Source organism: Anomaloglossus baeobatrachus, chromosome 8, assembly GCF_048569485.1.
Source record: "Anomaloglossus baeobatrachus isolate aAnoBae1 chromosome 8, aAnoBae1.hap1, whole genome shotgun sequence".
NCBI classification, from domain to species: Eukaryota; Metazoa; Chordata; class Amphibia; order Anura; family Aromobatidae; genus Anomaloglossus; species Anomaloglossus baeobatrachus.
The window spans coordinates 226,836,496-226,860,221 of record NC_134360.1 but is presented as its reverse complement, the minus strand read 5'-3'; the positions used below and the strand labels follow the sequence as shown (position 1 = coordinate 226,860,221).

Sequence of the window (23,726 nt, the reverse complement as noted above, 5' to 3'; positions counted from 1 at the left end):
ATTATTATTTATTGTTATTATTATTATTATTATTATTATTATTATTACTATTATTGTTGTTATTATTATTATTAATATTACTATGTATTGTTGTTATTATTATTATTAATATTACTATTTATTGTTATTATTATTATTATTATTATTACTACTATCATTGTTGTTATTATTATTATGGTGCGGTGGGTGCAGCTGTAGGAAGTGTTTGTCTCTAATTCTTCTGACCTAGTTTTACTTTTTTCTTTTTAATATTCCTGGTTTATATCATTATAAAGCCCCGCCCCTAACATCATAGCCCCGCCCTTTACACGAAGCACCACCCACTGACTGACGTCACACGTAATGGGACGGTTTCGGTCCTCGCCCTGAACAATCATGGCCGCTACGTAGAAGGAGACGTGTCCGCTGACGTCAGAGGTGAGAGGTCGTCTGTCAGCTGTGCAGGATGTGTGAGCCGGGAGCGGGCGGTGTGCAGGGGGAGACCGGCCGGAGGCTGGCGCGGTACCGCAGCCTGAGAGGTGCGTGCGTGCGTCATGTGACCTGAGACGTCAGGCTCTCTGCTTGCTGTGAGGTGGAGAGACTCCTTGCGGCTGAGGGCTGTGCCGCGCTCAGGCGGGTTCTGGTCACTGACCGCAAGCAGCGCTCTTATAAATGGCGATGTTCAGCGCGCGGTGACGCGTGACAGCCCCAGACCCGCGGTGTTTTCTGACGCTTTTTTTTTTCTCCCTGTTTCCGGTGCTGATTTTTTTTATATGATTTGCAAATGAAAATCCAGAAAGATTCCGGAAGCTGCGCCAGGAAGTGTTATCATAGTCCCAGTACAGTGTATTGTATGACCCGAGCCGCATACATGAGCCTGCCTCTCCGGAGCAGCAGAGCACCGCAACAGAGATAACTGGGCACGCAGAGCGTCGCAGCGGAGAGAGAAGCGGGGCACGCAGAGCGTCGCAGCGGAGAGAGAAGCAAGGCACGCAGAGCGTCGCAGCGGAGAGAGAAGCGGGGCACGCAGAGCGTCGCAGCGGAGAGAGAAGCGGGGCACGCAGAGCGTCGCAGCGGAGAGAGAAGCGGGGCACGCAGAGCGTCGCAGCGGAGAGAGAAGCGGGGCACGCAGAGCGTCGCAGCGGAGAGAGAAGCGGGGCACGCAGAGCGTCGCAGCGGAGAGAGAAGCTGGGCACGCAGAGCGTCGCAGCGGAGAGAGAAGCAAGGCACGCAGAGCGTCGCAGCGGAGAGAGAAGCAAGGCACGCAGAGCGTCGCAGCGGAGAGAGAAGCAAGGCACGCAGAGCGTCGCAGCGGAGAGAGAAGCAAGGCACGCAGAGCGTCGCAGCGGAGAGAGAAGCGGGGCACGCAGAGCGTCGCAGCGGAGAGAGAAGCGGGGCACGCAGAGCGTCGCAGCGGAGAGAGAAGCGGGGCACGCAGAGCGTCGCAGCGGAGAGAGAAGCGGGGCACGCAGAGCGTCGCAGCGGAGAGAGAAGCGGGGCACGCAGAGCGTCGCAGCGGAGAGAGAAGCGGGGCACGCAGAGCGTCGCAGCGGAGAGAGAAGCGGGGCACGCAGAGCGTCGCAGCGGAGAGAGAAGCGGGGCACGCAGAGCGTCGCAGCGGAGAGAGAAGCGGGGCACGCAGAGCGTCGCAGCGGAGAGAGAAGCGGGGCACGCAGAGCGTCGCAGCGGAGAGAGAAGCGGGGCACGCAGAGCGTCGCAGCGGAGAGAGAAGCGGGGCACGCAGAGCGTCGCAGCGGAGAGAGAAGCGGGGCACGCAGAGCGTCGCAGCGGAGAGAGAAGCGGGGCACGCAGAGCGTCGCAGCGGAGAGAGAAGCGGGTCACGCAGAGCGTCGCAGCGGAGAGAGAAGCGGGTCACGCAGAGCGTCGCAGCGGAGAGAGAAGCGGGTCACGCAGAGCGTCGCAGCGGAGAGAGAAGCGGGTCACGCAGAGCGTCGCAGCGGAGAGAGAAGCGGGTCACGCAGAGCGTCGCAGCGGAGAGAGAAGCGGGGCACGCAGAGCGTCGCAGCGGAGAGAGAAGCGGGGCACGCAGAGCGTCGCAGCGGAGAGAGAAGCGGGTCACGCAGAGCGTCGTAGCGGAGAGAGAAGCGGGGCGCGCAGAGTATGGCAGCGGAGAGAGAAACTGGGCGCGCAGAGTATGGCAGCGGAGAGAGGAGCGGGGCACGCAGAGCATTGCAGCGGAGAGAAGTGGGGCACGCAGAGCGTCGCAGCGGAGAGAGAAGCGGGTCACGCAGAGCGTCGCAGCGGAGAGAGAAGCGGGGCGCGCAGAGAATGGCAGCGGAGAGAGAAACTGGGCGCGCAGAGTATGGCAGCGGAGAGAGGAGCGGGGCACGCAGAGCATTGCAGCGGAGAGAGAAGCGGGGCGCGCAGAGTATGGCAGCGGAGAGAGAAGCTGGGCACGCAGAGTATGGCAGCGGAGAGAGGAGCGGGGCACGCAGAGCATTGCAGCGGAGAGGAGCGGGGCACGCAGAGCATTGCAGCGGAGAGAAGTGGGGCACGCAGAGCGTCGCAGTGGAGAGAGCAGCGGGGCACGCAGAGCATGGCAGCGGGGCACGCAGAGCATGGCAGCGGAGAGAGCAGCGGGGCACGCAGAGCATGGCAGCGGGGCACGCAGAGCATGGCAGCGGAGAGAGCAGCGGGGCACGCAGAGCATGGCAGCGGAGCACGCAGAGCATGGCAGCGGAGAGAGCAGCGGGGCACGCAGAGCATGGCAGCGGAGAGAGCAGCGGGGCACGCAGAGCATGGCAGCGGAGAGAGCAGCGGGGCACGCAGAGCATGGCAGCGGAGAGAGCAGCGGGGCACGCAGAGCATGGCAGCGGAGAGAGCAGCGGGGCACGCAGAGCATGGCAGCGGAGAGAGCAGCGGGGCACGCAGAGCATGGCAGCGGAGAGAGCAGCGGGGCACGCAGAGCATGGCAGCGGAGAGAGCAGCGGGGCACGCAGAGCATGGCAGCGGGGCACGCAGAGCATGGCAGCGGAGAGAGCAGCGGGGCACGCAGAGCATGGCAGCGGAGAGAGCAGCGGGGCACGCAGAGCATGGCAGCGGAGAGAGCAGCGGGGCACGCAGAGCATGGCAGCGGAGAGAGCAGCGGGGCACGCAGAGCATGGCAGCGGAGAGAGCAGCGGGGCACGCAGAGCATGGCAGCGGAGAGAGCAGCGGGGCACGCAGAGCATGGCAGCGGAGAGAGCAGCGGGGCACGCAGAGCATGGCAGCGGAGAGAGCAGCGGGGCACGCAGAGCATGGCAGCGGAGAGAGCAGCGGGGCACGCAGAGCATGGCAGCGGAGAGAGCAGCGGGGCACGCAGAGCATGGCAGCGGAGAGAGCAGCGGGGCACGCAGAGCATGGCAGAGGAGAGAGCAGCGGGGCACGCAGAGCATGGCAGCGGAGAGAGGAGCGGGGCACGCAGAGCATGGCAGCGGAGAGAGGAGCGGGGCACGCAGAGCATGGCAGCGGAGAGAGGAGCGGGGCACGCAGAGCATGGCAGCAGAGAGAGGAGCGGGGCACGCAGAGCATGGCAGCGGAGAGAGGAGCGGGGCACGCAGAGCATGGCAGCGGAGAGAGGAGCGGGGGCACGCAGAGCATGGCAGCGGAGAGAGGAGCGGGGCACGCAGAGCATGGCAGCGGAGAGAGGAGCGGGGCACGCAGAGCATGGCAGCGGAGAGAGGAGCGGGGCACGCAGAGCATGGCACGCAGAGCATGGCAGCGGAGAGAGGAGTGGGGCACGCAGAGCATGGCAGCGGAGAGAGCAGCGGGGCACGCAGAGCATGGCAGCGGAGAGAGCAGCGGGGCACGCAGAGCATGGCAGCGGAGAGAGCAGCGGGGCAAGCAGTGCACCGCGGTGGAGAGAGAACAGTGGCATTAGTTACTTTGCAGTAACTCTCCTGGGGATGCGATTTCTTCATGCCCAGATTTGTTGTTTCCCTCTCATAGGAGTATATGGAGCAGCGGGGCGCTAATTATTGCAGCGCGGTGTCCGTGTGCCGCTCTCTCGGGATGTTTTCCCCCTCATCCCCGGTTTCCCGTGTTCGGTGCTGATTTTCCCTCTGTTTCCCCCCCCCATAGGTGGCGCTGTGTCCATGTGCAGCGCTCTTTGGATGTATTCCCTCTCGTCCCCCGATTTCCCGCGTTTGGTGCTGATTTTCCTCTGTTTCCCCCGTACAGGTGGTGCGGTATTCATGTGCAGCGCTCCCGGGATGTATCCCCTCTCATCCCTCGGTTTCCCACATTCGGTGCTGATTCTCTCGGTTTCCTCTGTACAGGCGATGCAGTGTCCGTGTGCAGCGCTCTTGGGATGTATTCCTTCTCATCCCCCGGTTTCCCGCTTTCGGTGCTGATTTTCTCTGTTTCCCCCGTACATGTGGTGCGGTGTCCGTGTGCCGAGCTCTCGGGGTGTATTCCCTCTCTTCCCGCGTTCGGTGCTGATTTTCCCTCTCGTCCCCCGGTTTCCCGCGTTCGGTGCTGATTTTCCCTCTTGTCCCCCGGTTTCCCGCGTTTGGTGCTGATTTTCCCTCTGTTTCCCCGTACAGGTGCAGCAGTGTCTGTGTGCCGAGCTCTCGGGGTGTATTCCTTCTTGTCCCCTGGTTTCCCGCGTTCGGTGCTGATTTTCCCTCTCGTTTCCCGCGTTCGGTGCTGATTTTCCCTCTCGTTTCCCGCGTTCGGTGCTGATTTTCTCTGTTTCCCCCGCACAGGTGGCGCAGTGTCCATGTCCAGCGATCTCGTCCCCCGGTTTCCCGTGCTCGGTGCTGATTTCCTCTGTTTCCCCCGTACAGGTGGCGCGGTGTCTGTGTGCTGCGCTCTCGTCCCCCGGTTTCCCGCGTTCGGTGCTGATTTTCCCTCTGTTTCTCCCGTACAGGTGGTGCGGTGTCCGTGTGCCTCACTCTCGGGATTTTTCCCCTCTCGTCCCTTGGTTTCCCGCGTTCGGTGCTGATTTCCTCTGTTTCCCCTGTACAGGTGCAGCGGTGTCTGTGTGCAGCGCTCTCGTCCCCGGTTTCCTGCGTTCGGTGCTGATTTTCCCTCTCGTCCCCCGGTTTCCCCCGTTCGGTGCTGATTTTCTCTGTTTCCCCCGTACAGGTGCAGCGCTCTCGTCCCCGGTTTCCCACATTTGGTGCTGATTTTCCCTCTGTTTCCCGTGCTGATTTCCTCTGTTTCCCCCATACAGGTGCAGCGGTGTCCGTGTGCCGAGCTCTCGGGATGTTTTCCCTCTCGTCCCCCGGTTTCCCCCGTTCGGTGCTGATTTTCCCTCTCGTCCCCCGGTTTCCCGTACTCGGTGCTGATTTTTTCTGTTTCCCCCGTACAGGTGGCGCGGTGTCTGTGTGCTGCGCTCTCGTCCCCCGGTTTCCCGCGTTCGGTGCTGATTTTCCCTCTGTTCCCCGGTTTCCCGTGCTCGGTGCTGATTTTCTCTGTTTCCCCCGTACAGGCGGTGCATTGTCCGTGTGCCGCTCTCTCGGGGTGTTTTCCCTCTCCTCCCCCGGTTTCCCGCGTTCAGTGCTGATTTTCCCTCTCGTCCCCCGGTTTCCCGCGTTCGGTGCTGATTTCCTCTGTTTCCCCGGTACAGGTGCAGCGCTCTCGTCCCCGGTTTCCTGCGTTCGGTGCTGATTTTCCCTCTCGTCCCCCGGTTTCCCGCGTTCGTTGCTGATTTCCTCTGTTTTCCCTGTACAGGTGCAGCGCTCTTGTTTCCCGCGTTCGGTGCTGATTTTCCCTCTCGTCCCCCGGTTTCCCGCGTTCGGTGCTGATTTTCCCTCTCGTTCCCCGGTTTCCCGCGTTCGGTGCTGATTTCCTCTGTTTCCCCCGTACAGGTGCAGCGCTCTTGTCCCCCGGTTTCCCGTGTTCGGTGCTGATTTTTCCTCTCGTCCCCCGGTTTCCCGCGTTCGGTGCTGATTTTCTCTGTTTCCCCCGTACAGGTGCAGCGCTCTCGTCCCCGGTTTCCCGCGTTCAGTGCTGATTTTCCCTCTCGTCCCCCGGTTTCCCGCGTTCGGTGCTGATTTCCTCTGTTTCCCCGGTACAGGTGCAGCGCTCTTGTCCCCCGGTTTCCCGCGTTCGGTGCTGATTTTCCCTCTCGTCCCCCGGTTTCCCGCGTTCGGTGCTGATTTTCCCTCTCGTCCCCCGGTTTCCCGCGTTCGGTGTTGATTTCCTCTGTTTCCCCGGTACAGGTGCAGCGCTCTCGTCCCCGGTTTCCCGCGTTCGGTGTTGATTTCCTCTGTTTCCCCGGTACAGGTGCAGCGCTCTTGTCCCCCGGTTTCCCGCGTTCGGTGCTGATTTCCTCTGTTTCCCCGGTACAGGTGCAGCGCTCTTGTCCCCCGGTTTCCCGCGTTCGGTGCTGATTTTCCCTCTCGTCCCCCGGTTTCCCGCGTTCGTTGCTGATTTCCTCTGTTTTCCCCGTACAGGTGCAGCGGCGGCCCCGGCCGGGGCGTTCTGGGACGTGGTTGTCATTACGGCGGCTGACAGTCGGCAGGAGCGGGCTTATCACCGGCAGATTGCTGATAAACTGGCGCGGAGAGAACTTCCTCTCGGAGTTCGTTATCACGTCTTCTCTGATCCGCCGGGACCAAAAATAGGTGAGCTCTGCAGCTATTTATATAATTGGTAGCCTTCAGCCCGGAGCCGCGCTGCCATCTGTGGCTTTGTGTCTGCGCTGTGCACACTGGCTGCCAATTAGTGTGTGATCTGAGCCTATAAATATCCGGCCATTCCTCAGCCTTATTGTTAGCGGGAGAAGTGAGCGGCGTCCCCTCTAATCTTCTCCCCACAACACTTGACTTCCCAAATATCCGCTGTGTCCCCCCCCCCCCCCCCCGGCCGCTCCACTTAATGAACTGTCACCAAAGCTCCGAACTCGTCAGGTGCGGAGCGCTCTGCATAGAGGAGCAGCGCCGCGGATCCCTGCACCTCCTCCGCAGAATTCCTACACTCTGGAATTATCCCAGACCTACAGATTAGCAGGTATTCTGGATTATCGGGCAGCCATGGAAATCTGTCGGCAGTGTGCTCGTTAGTTTTTCTAGCTGCTCGGTATACGGCTGCCAGTCCTGCCGTACCTGGAGCGATCGCCACAGATCCGCCTCGTGCTGCTGCTTCTGGTCCTAGAGTCCAGATTGAGACATAAAGGTGGGGACTAGAAGCAAGTGATCACAAAGATGGTGCTCTGTCCGCTGACCACTTTTCCTCCAGACCCCCTGACCCATGCACGCTCAGCTCGGGGAGCGGGGAATAAGCCAGGGCACACACCCTGGTCCGGCGGCCACTGGTCGTCTGCCTCCTCCTTTCTGCGATAGTCCAGTGAATCATGTGTTGTGGCGCCACACAGACCACTGCCGGGCCGACTAATAGGGAGCGGCGCCTTCGGGTAGGAGATTTTTTTTTTTTTTTTTAAACTATGGTTTTTATATAAGGACTCTCGGTCCGTGTAGGGGCTGGCGATGGCTCTCCTGACCTGAGCCACTCAGCACAGGGGACCCCCGGCCTGTCTGTGCACAGACCAGAATGCAGAGACTGGCGGTGGCTCTCCTGACCAGAGCTGCTCGGCATAGGAGACCCCCGTCATGTCCGTGCACAGACCTGAATGCAGAGACTGGCGGTGGCTCTCCTGACCAGATCTGCTCGGCATAGGAGACCCCCGGCCTGTCTGTGCACAGACCAGAATGCAGGGGCTGGCGGTGGCTCTCCTAACCAGAGCTGCTCGGCATAGGAGATCCCTGTCATGTCCGTGCACAGACCAGAATGCAGGGGCTGGCGGCGGCTCTCCTGACAGCTTCATATATTTCTATCAGGCTATCACACTCCTGTCAGGAGACCCCCGGCCAGTCTATTGCATTGCGGTCTGTGCACGGAATGGCCGGGGGTCTCCTCTGCCGAGCGGCTCTGGTCAGAGGAGCCACAGCCAAACCGTGCATTCTGGTCTGTGCATGGACAGTGTTACATGGAAAGAGACCTTACTAGTTGTTGTTTTTCTTTGTTTTGTTGTTTTTAAAAAAAAACAAAACAAATTAACTTTTATTTTTTTTTTCATTTTTTTGCAACATTGCAGTATAAGGTCCATTCCAGGACAGAGGTGAGTGCTCGGTGCTGCCCCCGGCACAGATGAGTGATGGGAGCGGGGTTCTTCTCTCCGTCCTCCGCTGTCTGCAGTCCCTGCGCCCGGTGCTGCCCCGGCTTCCCTCAGATCGGAGATTCTCAGATGATGGATTTCATTTAAAACTCTGAAAATCAGTGCAGATTCCTCATCCCCCAATGTGATCACAGTCACTCGCTGTAAAATCTGACTAATCTGATCCTCCTGTTGTCTGATAGATAGTGACGCCGCTCACCCCCTGCCGCGGTGCTGCCGGCGGAGCAGCGGGGGCTCCGGAGGCGTCGGGTATCTCAGCAGCAGTCAGCGACACATCCCCCTCCATCTGCTCCAGTCACACCCAAAATGAAGTAACGTTTCTGCCAAATTGTGATTATTCACTCAGGACCTGGTGTAAATTCCACATCTAAACATCAGCTATCTCCCTGCGAGTGGGGGGCATCTCGCCGCGAGTGGGGGGCATCTCGCCGCGAGTGGGGGGCATCTCGCCGCGAGTGGGGGGCATCTCGCCGCGAGTGGGGGGCATCTCGCCGCGAGTGGGGGGCATCTCGCCGCGAGTGGGGGGCATCTCGCCGCGAGTGGGGGGCATCTCGCCGCGAGTGGGGGGCATCTCGCCGCGAGTGGGGGGCATCTCGCCGCGAGTGGGGGGCATCTCGCCGCGAGTGGGGGGCATCTCGCCGCGAGTGGGGGGCATCTCGCCGCGAGTGGGGGGCATCTCGCCGCGAGTGGGGGGCATCTCGCCGCGAGTGGGGGGCATCTCGCCGCGAGTGGGGGGCATCTCGCCGCGAGTGGGGGGCATCTCGCCGCGAGTGGGGGGCATCTCGCCGCGAGTGGGGGGCATCTCGCCGCGAGTGGGGGGCATCTCGCCGCGAGTGGGGCGCATCTCCCCGCCGCTGACGGTGCGAGTGGGGCGCATCTCCCCGGCACTCACGGGGGTCCTTCTCCAGTGCTGGCAGTCATTGCTTGACTTGGAGTTCTGCTGCTAAGTTAAAAGGTGACTTCACTTTCACAAAATCTTCCACATCTCATACAGAAACATCTGAAGTCTCGATCAGTGAGGGTCCGACGCAGAGATCCCACCCACTCCCTAAAACGCAGCCCTGGATAATGGACCTTTAGACATTTTAGTGAGCAAATGACAGACCGAGCTTTGACTGTGCGGCCCCTCGGCTTAAGTGGTCAGCAGAGATTGTCATTTATTCATCAATTTCCAGGAGGAGTAACAGAGGACCAGGATTGTCATTTTATAGGTGCAAGAATATGGTAAAAAGTCAGAAGAATGGTCGCGTCCTCTTACTCTGCAGCATTTATGTTTTATTACCTTTTATTGTCGTCCTTTTCTAATTTTGCACTTTCTTTTTTCTGTAACTGAAGGTAATGGGGGCTCGACGCTGGCCGCCCTGCACCGCCTGCAGCAGCTGTACCCCGCCCAGCTCTCCTCGTACACGGTGCTCCTGATCCACGCCGGTACGTCTCTGCTTTCCTTTGATAATTTTCTCATTATACGAGGAATAATTAGCCGCCGGATAATCGATACATAATCTCCACTCATCGTGTTATAACTAATTACACATAATCAATGCGCTTCCATGGTACGGCTCCTAATGATTTTCAATTATACAAACATCCTTCCCCGTGTCATGAAGAGTTTGTCTAATGGTCTCCGTTGGGGTCAATGTCTAAGTGCTTCACATCCATCCACACAGACGGCTGCCGATCTGCGGGGAATAGAGCGAGAGCTGCCGACCCACCGAGGGAAGCCATGGGCGGACGGCCGATAACCTGACAGTCCTCCACGCACACATCAACGCGACTGACCTAGTGTACACGGGATACCAATGGGGAGAGGGGAGTAAGCGGCCTCCAGACCCCGTACCCCCTTATCTGGGTCCCTCTGTGCTGTCCTACTTCTGGGTGCCTCTTTTCTTCTGCCACCGTCCTTCCAGGCGCCCCCTTCTGATCACTATGACGCCCTCCCCCTCTGCCGCCCTCCTTTCGAGCGCACCCCTTCTCTGCCATCCTCTGTTTTGGGGGACCCCCCCCCCCGTCTGCTGCCCTTTTCTCAGGCCCCCACCCTCCCCTTACCCTCCTCTCTACCGTTTTCCTTCTGGGAACCCTTCCAGCCTCTGCCACCCTCCTTCCAGGCGCCCCTGATTCTCGGCCGCCCTTCTTTCATGCACCCATCTCTTCTCTGCCGTCCTTCAATTTGGGGCCCCCGTCTGCTGCCCTACACTCAGGCACACCCTTCTCTGACGCCCTCCTTCTGGGCTTTCTGCCACCCTCTTTCTGGGATCCCTTCCACACTCTGCCACCCTCCTTCCACGCACCCCACCTTCTCTGCAGCCCTTCGTTTTGGGGGCCCCCATCTGCTGCCCTACTCTCAGGCCCCCTCTCTCTGCCACCCTTCTTCTGGGCTCCCGGCCACACTCTTTTTGGGCGTCCCCTCCCCATTCTACCACCCTTCTTCTATGCATCTCCCTTCTATGTCGCCCTCTTTTCAGGCAAACGTCCACTGTTTTCCTTCTGTGTGACCCTCTCTCCCCCCCACATTTCCGTTTTAGGCACCCCCCCCTTTACTGCTTTCCTCCTTAAGGCGCTGCCCCTCCACCATCCTCCTTTTTTCCACCACCCCCTCCCCCATCTCCGGCATCCTCCATTTTAGGGGCCTCTCCTATCTACCACGCTCCTTCCAGGCACCCCCATTTCACTTCCACCCTCCTGGCTGCCTCCAGTCTGCCGTCCTTCTTCCTGACACCCCCAATCTGCCGCCCTTTCCCACAGGCCTCTCTGTCAACAAATTATTTCACCTGAAAAACTAAGGATCAGGCCTATTGTAATTCACTAAGATGGTTGGAAAATGGCAGGTTTTTAGCGCCTAATGTCTTTGGCCGCCTTAAGGCTCTACCACCACTGCGCCAGACCTAAAGTCCTTTTTTGAAAGTTTAAAGTCTATCTCCGTCCACCTAGAGTGATTGTTCGCTCCTCAATGTCCCCCCTCCCTGCTGCTGAAACTTCCCACTGCTCAGTACAAGCTGCAGATGTCTGTCAGGCTGGGTGAGTGTAGATTCAGCAGTAGAGAGGAGGGGCACTGAGAAGGTGTCAGGCAGGGAGGGAGGAACTTCAGCAGCAGCGGGGAGAGGGGCACTGAGAAGGTGTCAGGCAGGGAGGGAGGAACTTCAGCAGCAGCGGGGAGAGGGGCACTGAGAAGGTGTCAGGCTGGGAGGGAGGAACTTCAGCAGCAGCGGGGAGGAGGGGCACTGGGAAGGTGTCAGGCTGGGAGGGAGGAACTTCAGCGGGGAGAGGGGCACTGAGAAGGTGTCAGGCAAGGAGGGAGCACCTCAGCAGCAGCGGGGAGGAGGGGCACTGAGAAGGTGTTAGGCAGGGAGGGAGCACCTTCAGCAGCAGCGGGGAGGAAGAGCACTGAGGTGTCAGGCAGGAGCTTCAGAAGCAGCGGGGAGGAGGGGCACTGAGAAGGTGTCAGGCAAGGAGGGAGCACCTTCAGCAGCAGCGGGGAGGAGGGGCACTGAGAAGGTGTCAGGCAAGGAGGGAGCACCTTCAGCAGCAGCTGGGAGGAGGGGCACTGAGAAGGTGTCAGGCAAGGAGGGAGCACCTTCAGCAGCAGCGGGGAGGAGGGGCACTGAGAAGGTGTTAGGCAGGGAGGGAGCACCTTCAGCAGCAGCAGCGGGGAGGAGTGACACTGAGAAGGTGTTAGGCAGGGAGGGAGCACCTTCAGCAGCAGCAGCGGGGAGGAGGGGCACTGAGAAAGTGTCAGGCAGGGAGGGAGGAACTTCAGCAGCAGCGGGGAGGAGGGACACTGAGGAGCGGCCAGTCAGGCCTGATGAGCCCAGGCTGCATATACTTAAGCTACATCACCTTATAGCTTCAGTTGTAACATATTAATAATAAGAGTAGTCTGACCAGTCAGAGAATTCATTCTGACATGGATTTTCTCAGTAAGTACACTGGCCTCATCAGGTCTTAAATTTCTGTAATATTGTACGTACTTTAATCATCCATGGGGTTCCCATTCTAAGGCCAACGTTAAAGGTAATTCACTCTAATGACCGTATAGTCCGGCATGTCTGATAATCCGGCACCTTTTGTCTTTCTTAGATGGTTGCTCCAGTTGACTATGTTTTTACTGTGATATTTCTCCCATTTTTTTTCCCTTAATACAGGCGGCTACAGTCAGCGATTGCCGAGTGCGAGCGCTTTGGGCAAGATTTTCACCGCATTACCGTTGGGTGACCCCGTATACCAGATGCTGGACCTGAAGCTGGCCATTTACATAGATTTCCCCTCTAGTATGAAGCCGGGGGTCCTGGTAACCTGCGCAGACGACATAGAGCTGTACAGCAGTGGCGGGCTGGCGGTTACATTCGATAGACCGGGCATCACCGCACTCGCCCACCCGTCCACACTGGAAATGGGAACCACGCACGGGGTGTTTGTGCTGGAGAATCCCCCCTCCGAATATGAAGATTTACAGTATCGCACCTGCCGGTCGTACCTCCACAAGCCCAGCATTGAGAAAATGCACCGGACGGGGGCCGTTTCCGGTTCAGAGTCCACGTCTGAGATGGTTTATACCGACAGCCTGTATTACATGGATCACGGCACCGTGACGTTGTTGCTCCAGTTCTTTGAAGAATTAGGACCCGTCCCCTGTGAAATTGATGCCTACGGAGACTTTCTGCAAGCCCTGGGACCTGACGCCACCTTGGACTACACCGAAAACACGGCCAACGTGTCCAAGATCGAATCCCAGCTCACCGAGGTGAGAAGAAAGATCTTCCATCTCCTCAGAGGAACCGAATTCACGGTCATAGCCCTAAATAAGTCCAAGTTCTACCATATTGGAACATTTAAGGAATACGTGCACCACTTCACCTCCGACGCGGCGCTCCGGGCAGAGCTCGGATTGCAGTCCAGAGTTTTTAGCGTTGTTCCGGACCCAGATGGGAATGTCAGCTCCAAGGCGTGCGTCATTCACAGCCGGATAGATGCTCCGTGCCGAGTGTCGCCGGGCGCAGTCATTGAATATTCCAGGCTGGGCCCCGACGTGTCCGTGGGGGGATCCTGCGTCATCAGCAGCTACTGCATCAACGTCAGATGCGTCATCCCAGACAAGTCTTTCGTGAGTTCGTTCAGCCTGATGATTGATGGCCGAGTGATGTTTGCCACCGTCCTCTTTGGGATTGAGGACGACTTGAAGAAAAACGTGGCTTCCTTGTCAGATCTGAACGCGCTTCAGATATTCGGATCAAGCCTCGTTCAGCGTCTCCAGCTCTGGGGCATCCGCGTTTCCGAGGAGCTTTTCTCCGGCGATCAGACGTCTTTGAGTTTATGGAACGCCCGGATTTTCCCCTGTTATGCGACTCTAGAAGAGTCTTCTCTGGCCTCGGTGGAGATGCTGGAGGCTATGAGCGGCACGGCGGCGGTGGATCTCGGAGGAGCCAGGAGGGTTTCCATCCAGGAGATTCTGGCTTCCAAAAACATTAATGAAATGTTAAACTTCAGACGTTCCCTTCATGAAGAAATCCAGACTCGGCGGCAAAGAGAAGAGACTAATTAATTAGACCTCGTATCTGTTGTTATAATGGACTTATTCGGAGCAGTCGTCCTGTTAGTAGACGAAGGATAACACTATTTCTGCCCATTACATGACTTGTATCCTACATTCTCACCAGTTTTCCCCTCTTCAGACTCCATCTTTAAACCCTTAACGACCTTACGTCCTAAGCGGTCACAGTCTAATTCCCTCCGTCTGCTGCCGGCAGACGGTGGGGATCCGAGCACATGTCAGCTGATTTGTACAGCTGACATGTGTGCCTCGCAGGCACGAGTGGATCCGCGATCCACCCATGCCTGTTAACCCCTTAAATGGTACTGTCAAAATGTGGCAGAGCCATTTAAATCCCCGCCACGGTAGTAAATCTTCACTCACCCAGCTCCATCGGCGGCGCCATGACGTGATCACTGTGAGCCAATGGTTGTCATGGTAGCACAGGGTCATGTGATGACTCCTGTAGCTATCATGACTCACTTCCTATTTCACCTGCTGCCTGTAACAAGAGGTGAGTATTTCTGCTGATCTCGGCTGTATAGCTGTGATCAAAAGAAATGCACAAGCGATCAGACTGCTGATCCTTAGTCCCCTAGGGGGACTAGTAAAATAAAAAAAAGTTTTAAAAAATATAAAAAAAACCTAACAGTTCAAATCACCCCCTTATGTCCCCATTGACATTCAAGGGTTAACAAAATGAAAAATATACACATATTTGGTTTTGCCGCATTCAGAAATGCCCGATCTATCAAAATATAAAATTAATCTTATCGGTAAAAAAAACTCCAAACGCCAAAATAAAGTTTTTGGTCGCCACAAATTTTGCGCATAATGCAATAACAGGCGATCAAAGAGTAGCATCTGCTCCAAAATGGCACCATTAAATACGTCAGCCCAAGACGCAAAAAATAAGCCATCACAGAGCCATAGATCCCGAAAAATGAAAATACTACGGGTCGCAGAAAACACTTTTTTTGCACAAACGTCAGATTTTTTTTAACCCCTTAGATGAAAGTTAACCTATACATGTTTGGTGTCTACGAACTCGCACCGACCTGAGACATCACACAGACACATCAGTTTTACTATATAATGAACACTGTGAATAAAATATCTCAAAAACAACTTTTTTTGCAATTTTTCCACACTTGGATTTTTTTTGCCGTTTTCTAGTACACTATACGGTAAAACGCATGGTTTCATTTAAAATTATAAGCCATCCTGCAAAAAACAAGCCCTCATATGGCAAAACTGACTGAAAGCTAAAAATTGTTACAGCAGTCGGAAGAAAGGAAGCTAAAAAAAAAGGCAAATCAGCCAAGGAGTTACTTTTTAGTTGTCTTCAAGGTATGGAGTGTAAATTAGATGATCTGATGTCTCTATACGCAGCACACATAGACATGAGGGATTCCCATGTTCAGAGACAGCATCCGCATGGAGGACATTACCCAGCAGTACTGAGCAGGGTAGCTGTGAATTCTCCAGGGTGATATAAAGCACTATAAAGCATCAGCAGCATGGCGGGCATTGTACAGCAATACTGAGCAAGGTAACTGTGAATTCAATGGGGTGATATAAAGCATCAGCAGCATGGAGGGCATTGTACTGCAGTACTGAGCAGGGTAGCTGTGAATTCTCCAGGGTGATATAAAGCATCAGCAGCATGGAGGGCATTGTACAGCAGTACTGAGCAGTGTACCTGTGTATTCAATGGGGTGATATAAAGCATCAGCAGCATGAAGGGCATTGTACAGCAGTACTGAGCAGGGTAGCTGTGTATTCAATGGGGTGATATAAAGCTCTATAAAGCATCAGCTGCATGGAGGGCATTGTACAGCAGTACTGAGCAGTGTAGCTGTGAATTCAATGGGGTGATATAAAGCATCAGCAGCATGGAGGGCATTGTACAGCAGTACTGAGCAGGGTAGCTGTGTATTCAATGGGGTGATATAAAGCTCTATAAAGCATCAGCTGCATGGAGGGCATTGTACAGCAGTACTGAGCAGTGTAGCTGTGAATTCAATGGGGTGATATAAAGCATCAGCAGCATGGAGGGCATTGTACAGCAGTACTGAGCAGGGTAGCTGTGAATTCAATGGGGTGATATAAAGCATCAGCTGCTTGTAGGGCATTGTACAGCAGTACTGCGCAGGGTAGCTGTGTATTCAATGGGGTGATATAAAGCATCAGCAGCATGGAGGGCATTGTACTGCAGTACTGAGCAGGGTAGCTGTGAATTCCCCAGGGTGATAAAAAGCACTATAAAGCATCAGCAGCATGGAGGGCATTGTACTGCAGTACTGAGCAAGGTAACTGTGAATTCAATGGGGTGATATAAAGCATGAGCAGCATGGAGGGCATTGTACAGCAATACTGAGCAGTGTAGCTGTAAATTCTCTGGGGTGATATAAAGCATCAGCCGCATGGAGGGCATTGTACAGCAATACTGAGCAGGGTAGCTGTGTATTCAATGGGGTGATATAAAGCATCAGCCGCATGGAGGGCATTGTACAGCAATACTGAGCAGTGTAGCTGTAGATCCAGCTCTGAAGAGAGATAAAACGCTTATAGACCTATGCTGCTGCTTTCTATAAAGGGGTTTAGCACAGTTCGCGCTGGATTCCCAGCTACATGTCTACGTCCTGCTATAAAACATTCCCCTTGCTGCTTTTTATTGTGTTTTTCGGCTTTTCTCTCCTTTAACTCCCCTCCCCTCTCCATAGACTTTAATAGGCAGCTGTGATGTGATCTCTCAGTGATCGGGCAGTCTGTCTCTTTCTCTCTCTGTCTCTTATTTTAACCAATACAGATTTTAGAAGAAATTTGAAGTGAATTCTGACTGCTGGGAAGGTGGTAAGAAGAGGCTCATAAGTGGTGAAAGGATCGGATTCTGCTGATGTATAATACAGAGCTTCTTATATTCGCTTGCACTATTTATTTATGTAATGTTTGTTAATACGGCAGTGACCATTTACTGGGCTGATATCGGAGACACGCGGAGAATGTATCTACGGAGACATAGAATATAAAGACTCCGCCATGGAGACTTGTGCCTGGTATGTTATGACTGCGCCTGTCCCCGGATTGTAGGCCTTCAGACGCCATCATGAGGTTGTGTATTCCTGCCTATGTGTTTTTGGATTATATGGGGCTTGCACAGTGTCCTTCCCTCATTAGCCGGGCTGCCTCGATCCGCCGGTCACCGCTCCATCCGGAGGACTGTTGGTTGCCGGTGACTGGAGCAGTGAGGGGGGGCGGCTCATTACAATAGCTCAGCCGGACCCCGCGTCTGATTTATAAACGGAGCAGGGGCTGGCTTAGCTATTAAAAGGATCAGTCACCCAGTCCTTCATTCACTGCACCCCCTCCCCCCCAAACCGACAGACGCCGTCCTTGGCCGAGCGGCCGGGACTAATTCGTGCCACCCTGCAGTGGGCGTGATCTTACCGTCCGTGTGTGGGCCACAGGCAGTCTTAGTGGGACGGGAATTACGGACGTAACACAGACCAGGAAATATGAGCGGTGTGAACACAGCCCTACTATCCGTGTAAGCCCCTTCACACGAGCTGGCCACTATCCTCTGCACACTGGTGACATTTCTTATGGGATTTGCCCCAAGTTTTCAGATTTGATTTTTTTCGGAGCTGCTACTGTTGATGATTGTGGTCTGCTCTGTGATTTCTATAGGTTCTTATTAAGTGCAATGTCCTATAAATCCCCCGTAGCTCCAGTGCCGGCGCTCCGGTACTCCTCACCGGCCTCCTCTTACTGCACTATAGCAATGAGGTGACGTACTCCACACGACTGATGCAGCTAATCACCGCAATCATGAGCCTTACATGCTGGGATCACCGCAGGGGCCTGTGATTGTCTGCAGTGGTCACATGCGGGAAGGGAAACAGAAAACCGGATAAAGGGCAGCAGGTGAACATCACAGGTCAGATCTGATGTCGGAGGTTTCAAGCTCTAAATATATTGTGAGATCTGGAACATTAGACTAAACCGCACTCTGTACACCTGTCCGCACACCGCAGCTAAACCGCGATTTACACACCGCGACTAAACCGCGCTCTGCACAACAGTCCGCACACCACAACTAAACTGTGCTCTGCACAACAGTCCGCACACCGCAACTAAACCACACTCTACTCGCCAGTCCGCATGACGCAAATAAACCGCGCTCTACTCGCCAGTCCGCACACCGCAACTAAACCGCGCTCTACTCGCCAATCCGCACGCTGCAACTAAACCGTGTTCTTCTCACCAGTCCACACGCCGCAAGTAAACCGCGCTCTACTCGCCAGTCCGCACGCAATGCAACTAAACCGCGCTCTACTCGCCAGTCCGCACGCAATGCAACTAAACCGCGTTCTACTCGCCAATCCGCACACTGCAACTAAACCGTGTTCTACTCACCAGTCCACACGCCGCAAGTAAACCGCGCTCTACTCGCCAGTCCGCACGCAATGCAACTAAACCGCGCTCTACTCGCCAGTCCGCACGCTGCAACTAAACAGCGTTCTACTCACCAGTCCACACGCCGCAAGTAAACCGCGCTATACTCACCAGTCCACACGCCGCAAGTAAACCGCGCTCTACTCGCCAGTCCGCACGCAATGCAACTAAACCGCGCTCTACTCGCCAGTCCGCACGCAATGCAACTAAACCGCGTTCTACTCGCCAATCCGCACACTGCAACTAAACCGTGTTCTACTCACCAGTCCACACGCCGCAAGTAAACCACGCTCTACTCGCCAGTCCGCACGCAATGCAACTAAACCGCGCTCTACTCGCCAGTCCGCACGCAATGCAACTAAACCGCGTTCTACTCGCCAATCCGCACACTGCAACTAAACCGTGTTCTACTCACCAGTACACACGCCGCAAGTAAACCGCGCTCTACTCGCCAGTCCGCACGCAATGCAACTAAACCGCGCTCTACTCGCCAGTCCGCACGCTGCAACTAAACAGCGTTCTACTCACCAGTCCACACGCCGCAAGTAAACCGCGCTATACTCACCAGTCCGCACACCGCAACTAAACCACACTCTATTCACCACTCCGCTCACCGCAACTGAAGCACACTCTGCACACCTGTCTGCACGCTACGACTAAACCGCGCTCTGCACACCTGTCTGCACGCCGCGACTAAACCGCGCTCTGCACACCTGTCTGCACACCTGTCCACACACTACCATCGCCGCCACCTTGTCTGGATTTGTACAGAGCGATGGAGCCTGTCGCGGCGTGTTACCGCAGCAGACGTGCCTGTAAATACGGCATAGTCCGGGCAGTAACACTAGCAGTGAGCCGCGGTGAGGGATTTCATGATAATACTCATTAATTACGCCGATGTCTCAGAGTCAGAAATGTAGAGGCCGCTCCCGGCTGTGATAATGATTACAATTCTTAATGTGACTGTAGCACTAATTAACCCGCTGTGTGAGCCGTGTCACCGCCTGACGTGGAAAACATTGTATCGCGGAATTCAACATCAGCGCTAGTCACCGGCTCCCGTTGTCACACAGGATGTCCATTTTCAGACCGCTGCTGGCTGGAGAACTACAAGTGCCATCATGCCTTCAGAATCAATATTCTCACTAATTGTAAATAGGGGGTCTTTTTTTCTGCAAATTAGGGGTCCAAGATAAGAGTCCAAGCTCCTGGTACAGTCAGTAAATGCGTGTGACTGTGCCCCTCCTGTGATTCCGGCAGAATCCATGTGTTCCTGCAGACCGGCCTCGCGCTTGTTATGAATTTCATCCTCCGCACACAAATATCTGCCCGAAAATCCACATCCAGCACAAGAAAATTTGTGGGTAGATTTGCCGTGGACAACTCAGAGGTGTAGACAGCCCAGTATGAGCACCTGATACCACAATGTGTGTATGGAGCCCGAATACTGCCCCCACAGCAGTCAGTGAGGCCGCAATGCCCCCATATACCTCCATGTTCATTTGCGGACGGCTGTGACTGGGGGGATCCGGACTGTGGATGGCTGTGACTGGGGAGATCCAGTCTGCGGACGGCTGTGACTGGGAGGATCCAGTCTGCAGACGGCTGTGACTGGGGGGATCCAGTCTGCGCTGTGACTGGGGGGGATCCAGTCTGCGGACGGCTGTGACTGGGGAGATCCAGTCTGCGGACGGCTGTGACTGGGGGGATCCAGTCTGCGGACGGCTGTGACTGGGGGGGATCCAGTCTGCGAACGGCTGTGACTGGGGGGGATCCAGTCTGCGGACGGCTGTGACTGGGGGGATCCAGTCTGCGGACGGCTGTGACTGGGGGGGATCCAGTCTGCGGACGGCTGTGACTGGGGGGATCCAGTCTGCGCTGTGACTGGGGGGGATCCAGTCTGCGGACGGCTGTGACTGGGGAGATCCAGTCTGCGGACGGCTGTGACTGGGGGGATCCAGTCTGCGGACGGCTGTGACTGGGGGGGATCCAGTCTGCGGACGGCTGTGACTGGGGAGATCCAGTCTGCGGACGGCTGTGACTGGGGGGATCCAGTCTGCGGACGGCTGTGACTGGGGGGGATCCAGTCTGCGGACGGCTGTGACTGGGGGGGATCCAGTCTGCGGACGGCTGTGACTGGGAGGATCCAGTCTGCAGACGGCTGTGACTGGGGGGATCCAGTCTGCGCTGTGACGGGGGGATCCAGTCTGCGGACGGCTGTGACTGGGGAGATCCAGTCTGCGGACGGCTGTGACTGGGGGGATCCAGTCTGCGGACAGCTGTGACTGGGGGGGATCCAGTCTGCGGACGGCTGTGACTGGGGGGGATCCAGTCTGCGGACGGCTGTGACTGGGGGGATCCAGTCTGCGGACGGCTGTGACTGGGGGGGATCCAGTCTGCGGACGGCTGTAACTGGGGGGTATCCAGTCTGCGGACGGCTGTGACTGGGGGGGATCCAGTCTGCGGACGGCTGTGACTGGGGGGGATCCAGTCTGCGGACGGCTGTGACTGGGGGGGATCCAGTCTGCGGACGGCTGTGACTGGGGGGGATCCAGTCTGCGGACGGCTGTGACTAGGGGGATCCGGACGGCTGTGACAGGGAGGTTGGGGTTTGCGCTCCAGACTACACATGCAGCATATTGCTGTTTTTCCCCATCTCTCTCCTTGTTGGACAGATCTGATAAGAATATTGTAAATTTCTGTATTTTTAGGTCTTTTTCTGCTTTTATAATTGCAATCATTGGTGAAATTAATCTTGTACTGTCAGATGTTGGTTATTCTTCCTTTCTGTGTGATTTGATGAGATTATTGCTCGCCGGCGGGATCTTTCCTCACACCTCGTGTGTTTCGCCGGTCACTTGAGCTGTTTTTGTATGTTCCATCGTGCCTCTGACAATGAATCATCCGGGGGATCAGGGTCCGCGCCGGCCGCTCTCTCTGCTCACAATTATAAACTAATCAATAAGGACTGCGGGATTTTGCGGACACCCCTGCACCCATTATACTCCGATTTCTTAGGTGTCCTCCGGCGAGCCTCGGGGAAGAGCCGCAGAGACTGGACAACAAGAACCGATTGAGACAAAGGATATAGAAGATTAGAAGAGAGGTATTTTTTCCATTGTGATTCTTTTGTCTACACTGGATAAAGGGAATGCGCTAAAGAAAACATCCTATTGCTAAAATCACATTTTTATGCTAATCATATTTTAGCCCATTACCTCTTCTGTAGAGATCACTTCTCAGCAGTCTCAGTATCACCACAGACAGGATTACAATGAGCATTAACATATAGACCTAAATAAGGCAGGATCGGCATTTCACAATAGGTGATGTCACAGCTCACCTCCTCCTGCTCCCTGCACAGTGACCTCTGCACAAAACTCACCCACAGCACACCCTCCCATCATAATGGATAAGTCATCTCAAGTCTGTATACAGCAAAAAATACACATAAAATATAACCTTTAATGAGTCTCTTTAAAAAGAGGATTCATATTACCTCTATAAAAACAATATCTGTCACAGAAAATGCCGTGCTCTATTGCCCACTACTATCACAGGGATCAAAGCACTCTGCCACAGAATATGTATAAAAAACAGCTGACCACCAGGCCGAAGATTAAGTACACACTCATTCACTGACAACACACCAGGGAACAGAATTAACTACCCCCACTCATGTGTTGTCAAAACAAACGTGCAGTAGTCCTAAAATAGGGGACCAATGCAGACTAATACCTAACTAGTTGGTCAAGTAACATATATTACATTTCTGACCAGCACGCATCAGTGGTTCAGAGTAAACATGGCAATGCTCCTAGATACCAGAATTCACCGGAACAATGTACATGTAGAAAAGATGGAACAATCTCACCAATTCTGGTGCATTCAGTTTCCACAATCATCCGACGGACAATTTCCCATCATTATAGGCGTCTCCACAGTTCCTTTCAAACTGGACCTGGGATCCCTCTAGATTAAAGGTCACTGTCCTTCCCAGATTCTCCTTCTCCCGACGCGTTTCATATGTCCCATAATCATCAGGGGAGCTTGAATGAGGAGATCTAGGTTCCTGCTGTGAAACCTTTCATGGGTTTACTATAAATAAAGCAAAAGTCATAGGGAATAAACGGGGGATGTAAACATAGATGAACCCCTCTACAAAAGGCTTCCCCAATAAAGGTATAATAAAGAGCAGGTGACTTACCAGACGGTGACAGCACACATCATGTTTAAATAGTCACCGCTCCTTTGCCAGCGTGTGACGTCACATCCGCACATGCACTCCCTGTCTCCATATTAAACTGTGGAACGCAGCAGTGGAACGCAAGGTCCCTCAGGAAGTGACAATCACTCTCCTGGCGCATCAGTGACGCTCCCTTACCAGAACGTCTATGCAGAACCCAAGTGCGTCCACAGCGCCCGCCTCCATGATATAATCAGAGCCGCGACGCCTCGGTGGAACGCAGATGCGTCCATAAAGCCCGCCCTATTTACAGAATAGCAACAACGCCCAGCCAGCAATTCACTTGCGCATGCGTGAGGTTCAAAAATGAACAATACTATCCATATACTATAAACCGCCCGATTGATATGGCTGGTTTTTTGACCGCAGGTATTGATACTAATAGCTGGATTTCAGAAGCCAAGGAGGTCTTCTCAGAGAGAAATTTTACCCAAAAAAAGTATACCCCAACTCTCAATGGTGCTTTTGGTGATTTAACTAAAATTTATAAAGAGCGAACTATTTCCTGGTGGGAAGTACAGTCGCTTGAAAACTATCTTAGGCACAGAATAGTCCCCAGGTATTTAAGGATTTCACTGACACCAGGTTTCAGATATAAGAACTCTGACCTGGCCCTTAAATGGGAGAAGGAGGTCACAGACTGCTCACTTAGACTGATGACATTGCTGCTGGAAGAGGAACGGAAGAACCTAGCGGGTCTTGAAGTAGGATTGAAGGAACAAATTGATATAACAAAGAAATTTTCTAACGATAAGGAGTTTGCAGCGAAGGAGGTGACCCTGCAAAATACTATCGAAAAATTCCAATATCATCTTAAAGAAAAAAAACATAAGTTTTATGTAAGAGACCTACAGGAATTTAGAGATAATAAAGCTTACACCTTCTCCAGCAGACCCATCAGGCAAAGTGAGCCAGAAAGCACCTCCACTGATACAGAGGCTTCCGATTTAGAAGGTAGAGGTACGGCCTTTCGGGGGAGAGGGGAGAATAAACGAAGGGGGCGGGGAAATGGTCGTTTTTTAGAGCAGACGAATTATTTCCTAAGAAACGGGCAACGGCAACACAACACCCCCCTGCCGCCAGGTCAACCCAAATAATTAATTTATCAAAGCACACCCTTACAGACACAGAGATGTCAGTTCTAAGTAAAGGCTTGGGATTTGTACCGACTACTGACTTTGATTCATTTGAAGGGGTGAAGGATTTAAATTTGTTCACCAGGAAGCTAAAATGGAGAAAAATTTTTGTCAGAGAAAATAGAAAACAGAGCACTGAGTTGGGTATACCAGAAGATATCCTTGAGGACGTGAGACTCTTATACAGTATTGGAGAAACTGATCCTAGTGCGAATGGCCTGGGACCATTTACACATTTGAAGGTAAAAAGTGACAAAATGC

At 54.6% G+C, this 23,726-nt stretch overlaps 1 protein-coding gene across 1 annotated transcript; it reads left to right on the top strand.

The window, feature by feature from the left end:
• The first annotated feature begins 427 nt into the window (after window positions 1-427).
• Window positions 428-14,753, top strand: FPGT (fucose-1-phosphate guanylyltransferase). Its single transcript, XM_075320309.1, has 4 exons — window positions 428-518; window positions 6,381-6,551; window positions 9,437-9,529; window positions 12,241-14,753. The coding sequence occupies exons 1-4, from the start codon at window positions 446-448 to the stop codon at window positions 13,635-13,637; spliced, it is 1,734 nt and encodes a 577-aa protein (XP_075176424.1). The 5' UTR covers window positions 428-445; the 3' UTR covers window positions 13,638-14,753.
• Window positions 14,754-23,726: the final 8,973 nt, after the last annotated feature.

What these genes read in the sequence shown, in the direction of transcription:
- FPGT (XM_075320309.1), top strand. Translation starts at nt 446, where the DNA reads ATGTGTGAGCCGGGAGCGGGCGGTGTGCAGGGGGAGACCGGCCGGAGG. An exon ending in GCGGTACCGCAGCCTGAGAG is followed by an intron (nt 519 to 6,380) that starts GTGCGTGCGTGC and finishes TTCCCCGTACAG; the next exon opens with GTGCAGCGGCGGCCCCGGCC. An exon ending in GGTGCTCCTGATCCACGCCG is followed by an intron (nt 9,530 to 12,240) that starts GTACGTCTCTGC and finishes CCCTTAATACAG; the next exon opens with GCGGCTACAGTCAGCGATTG.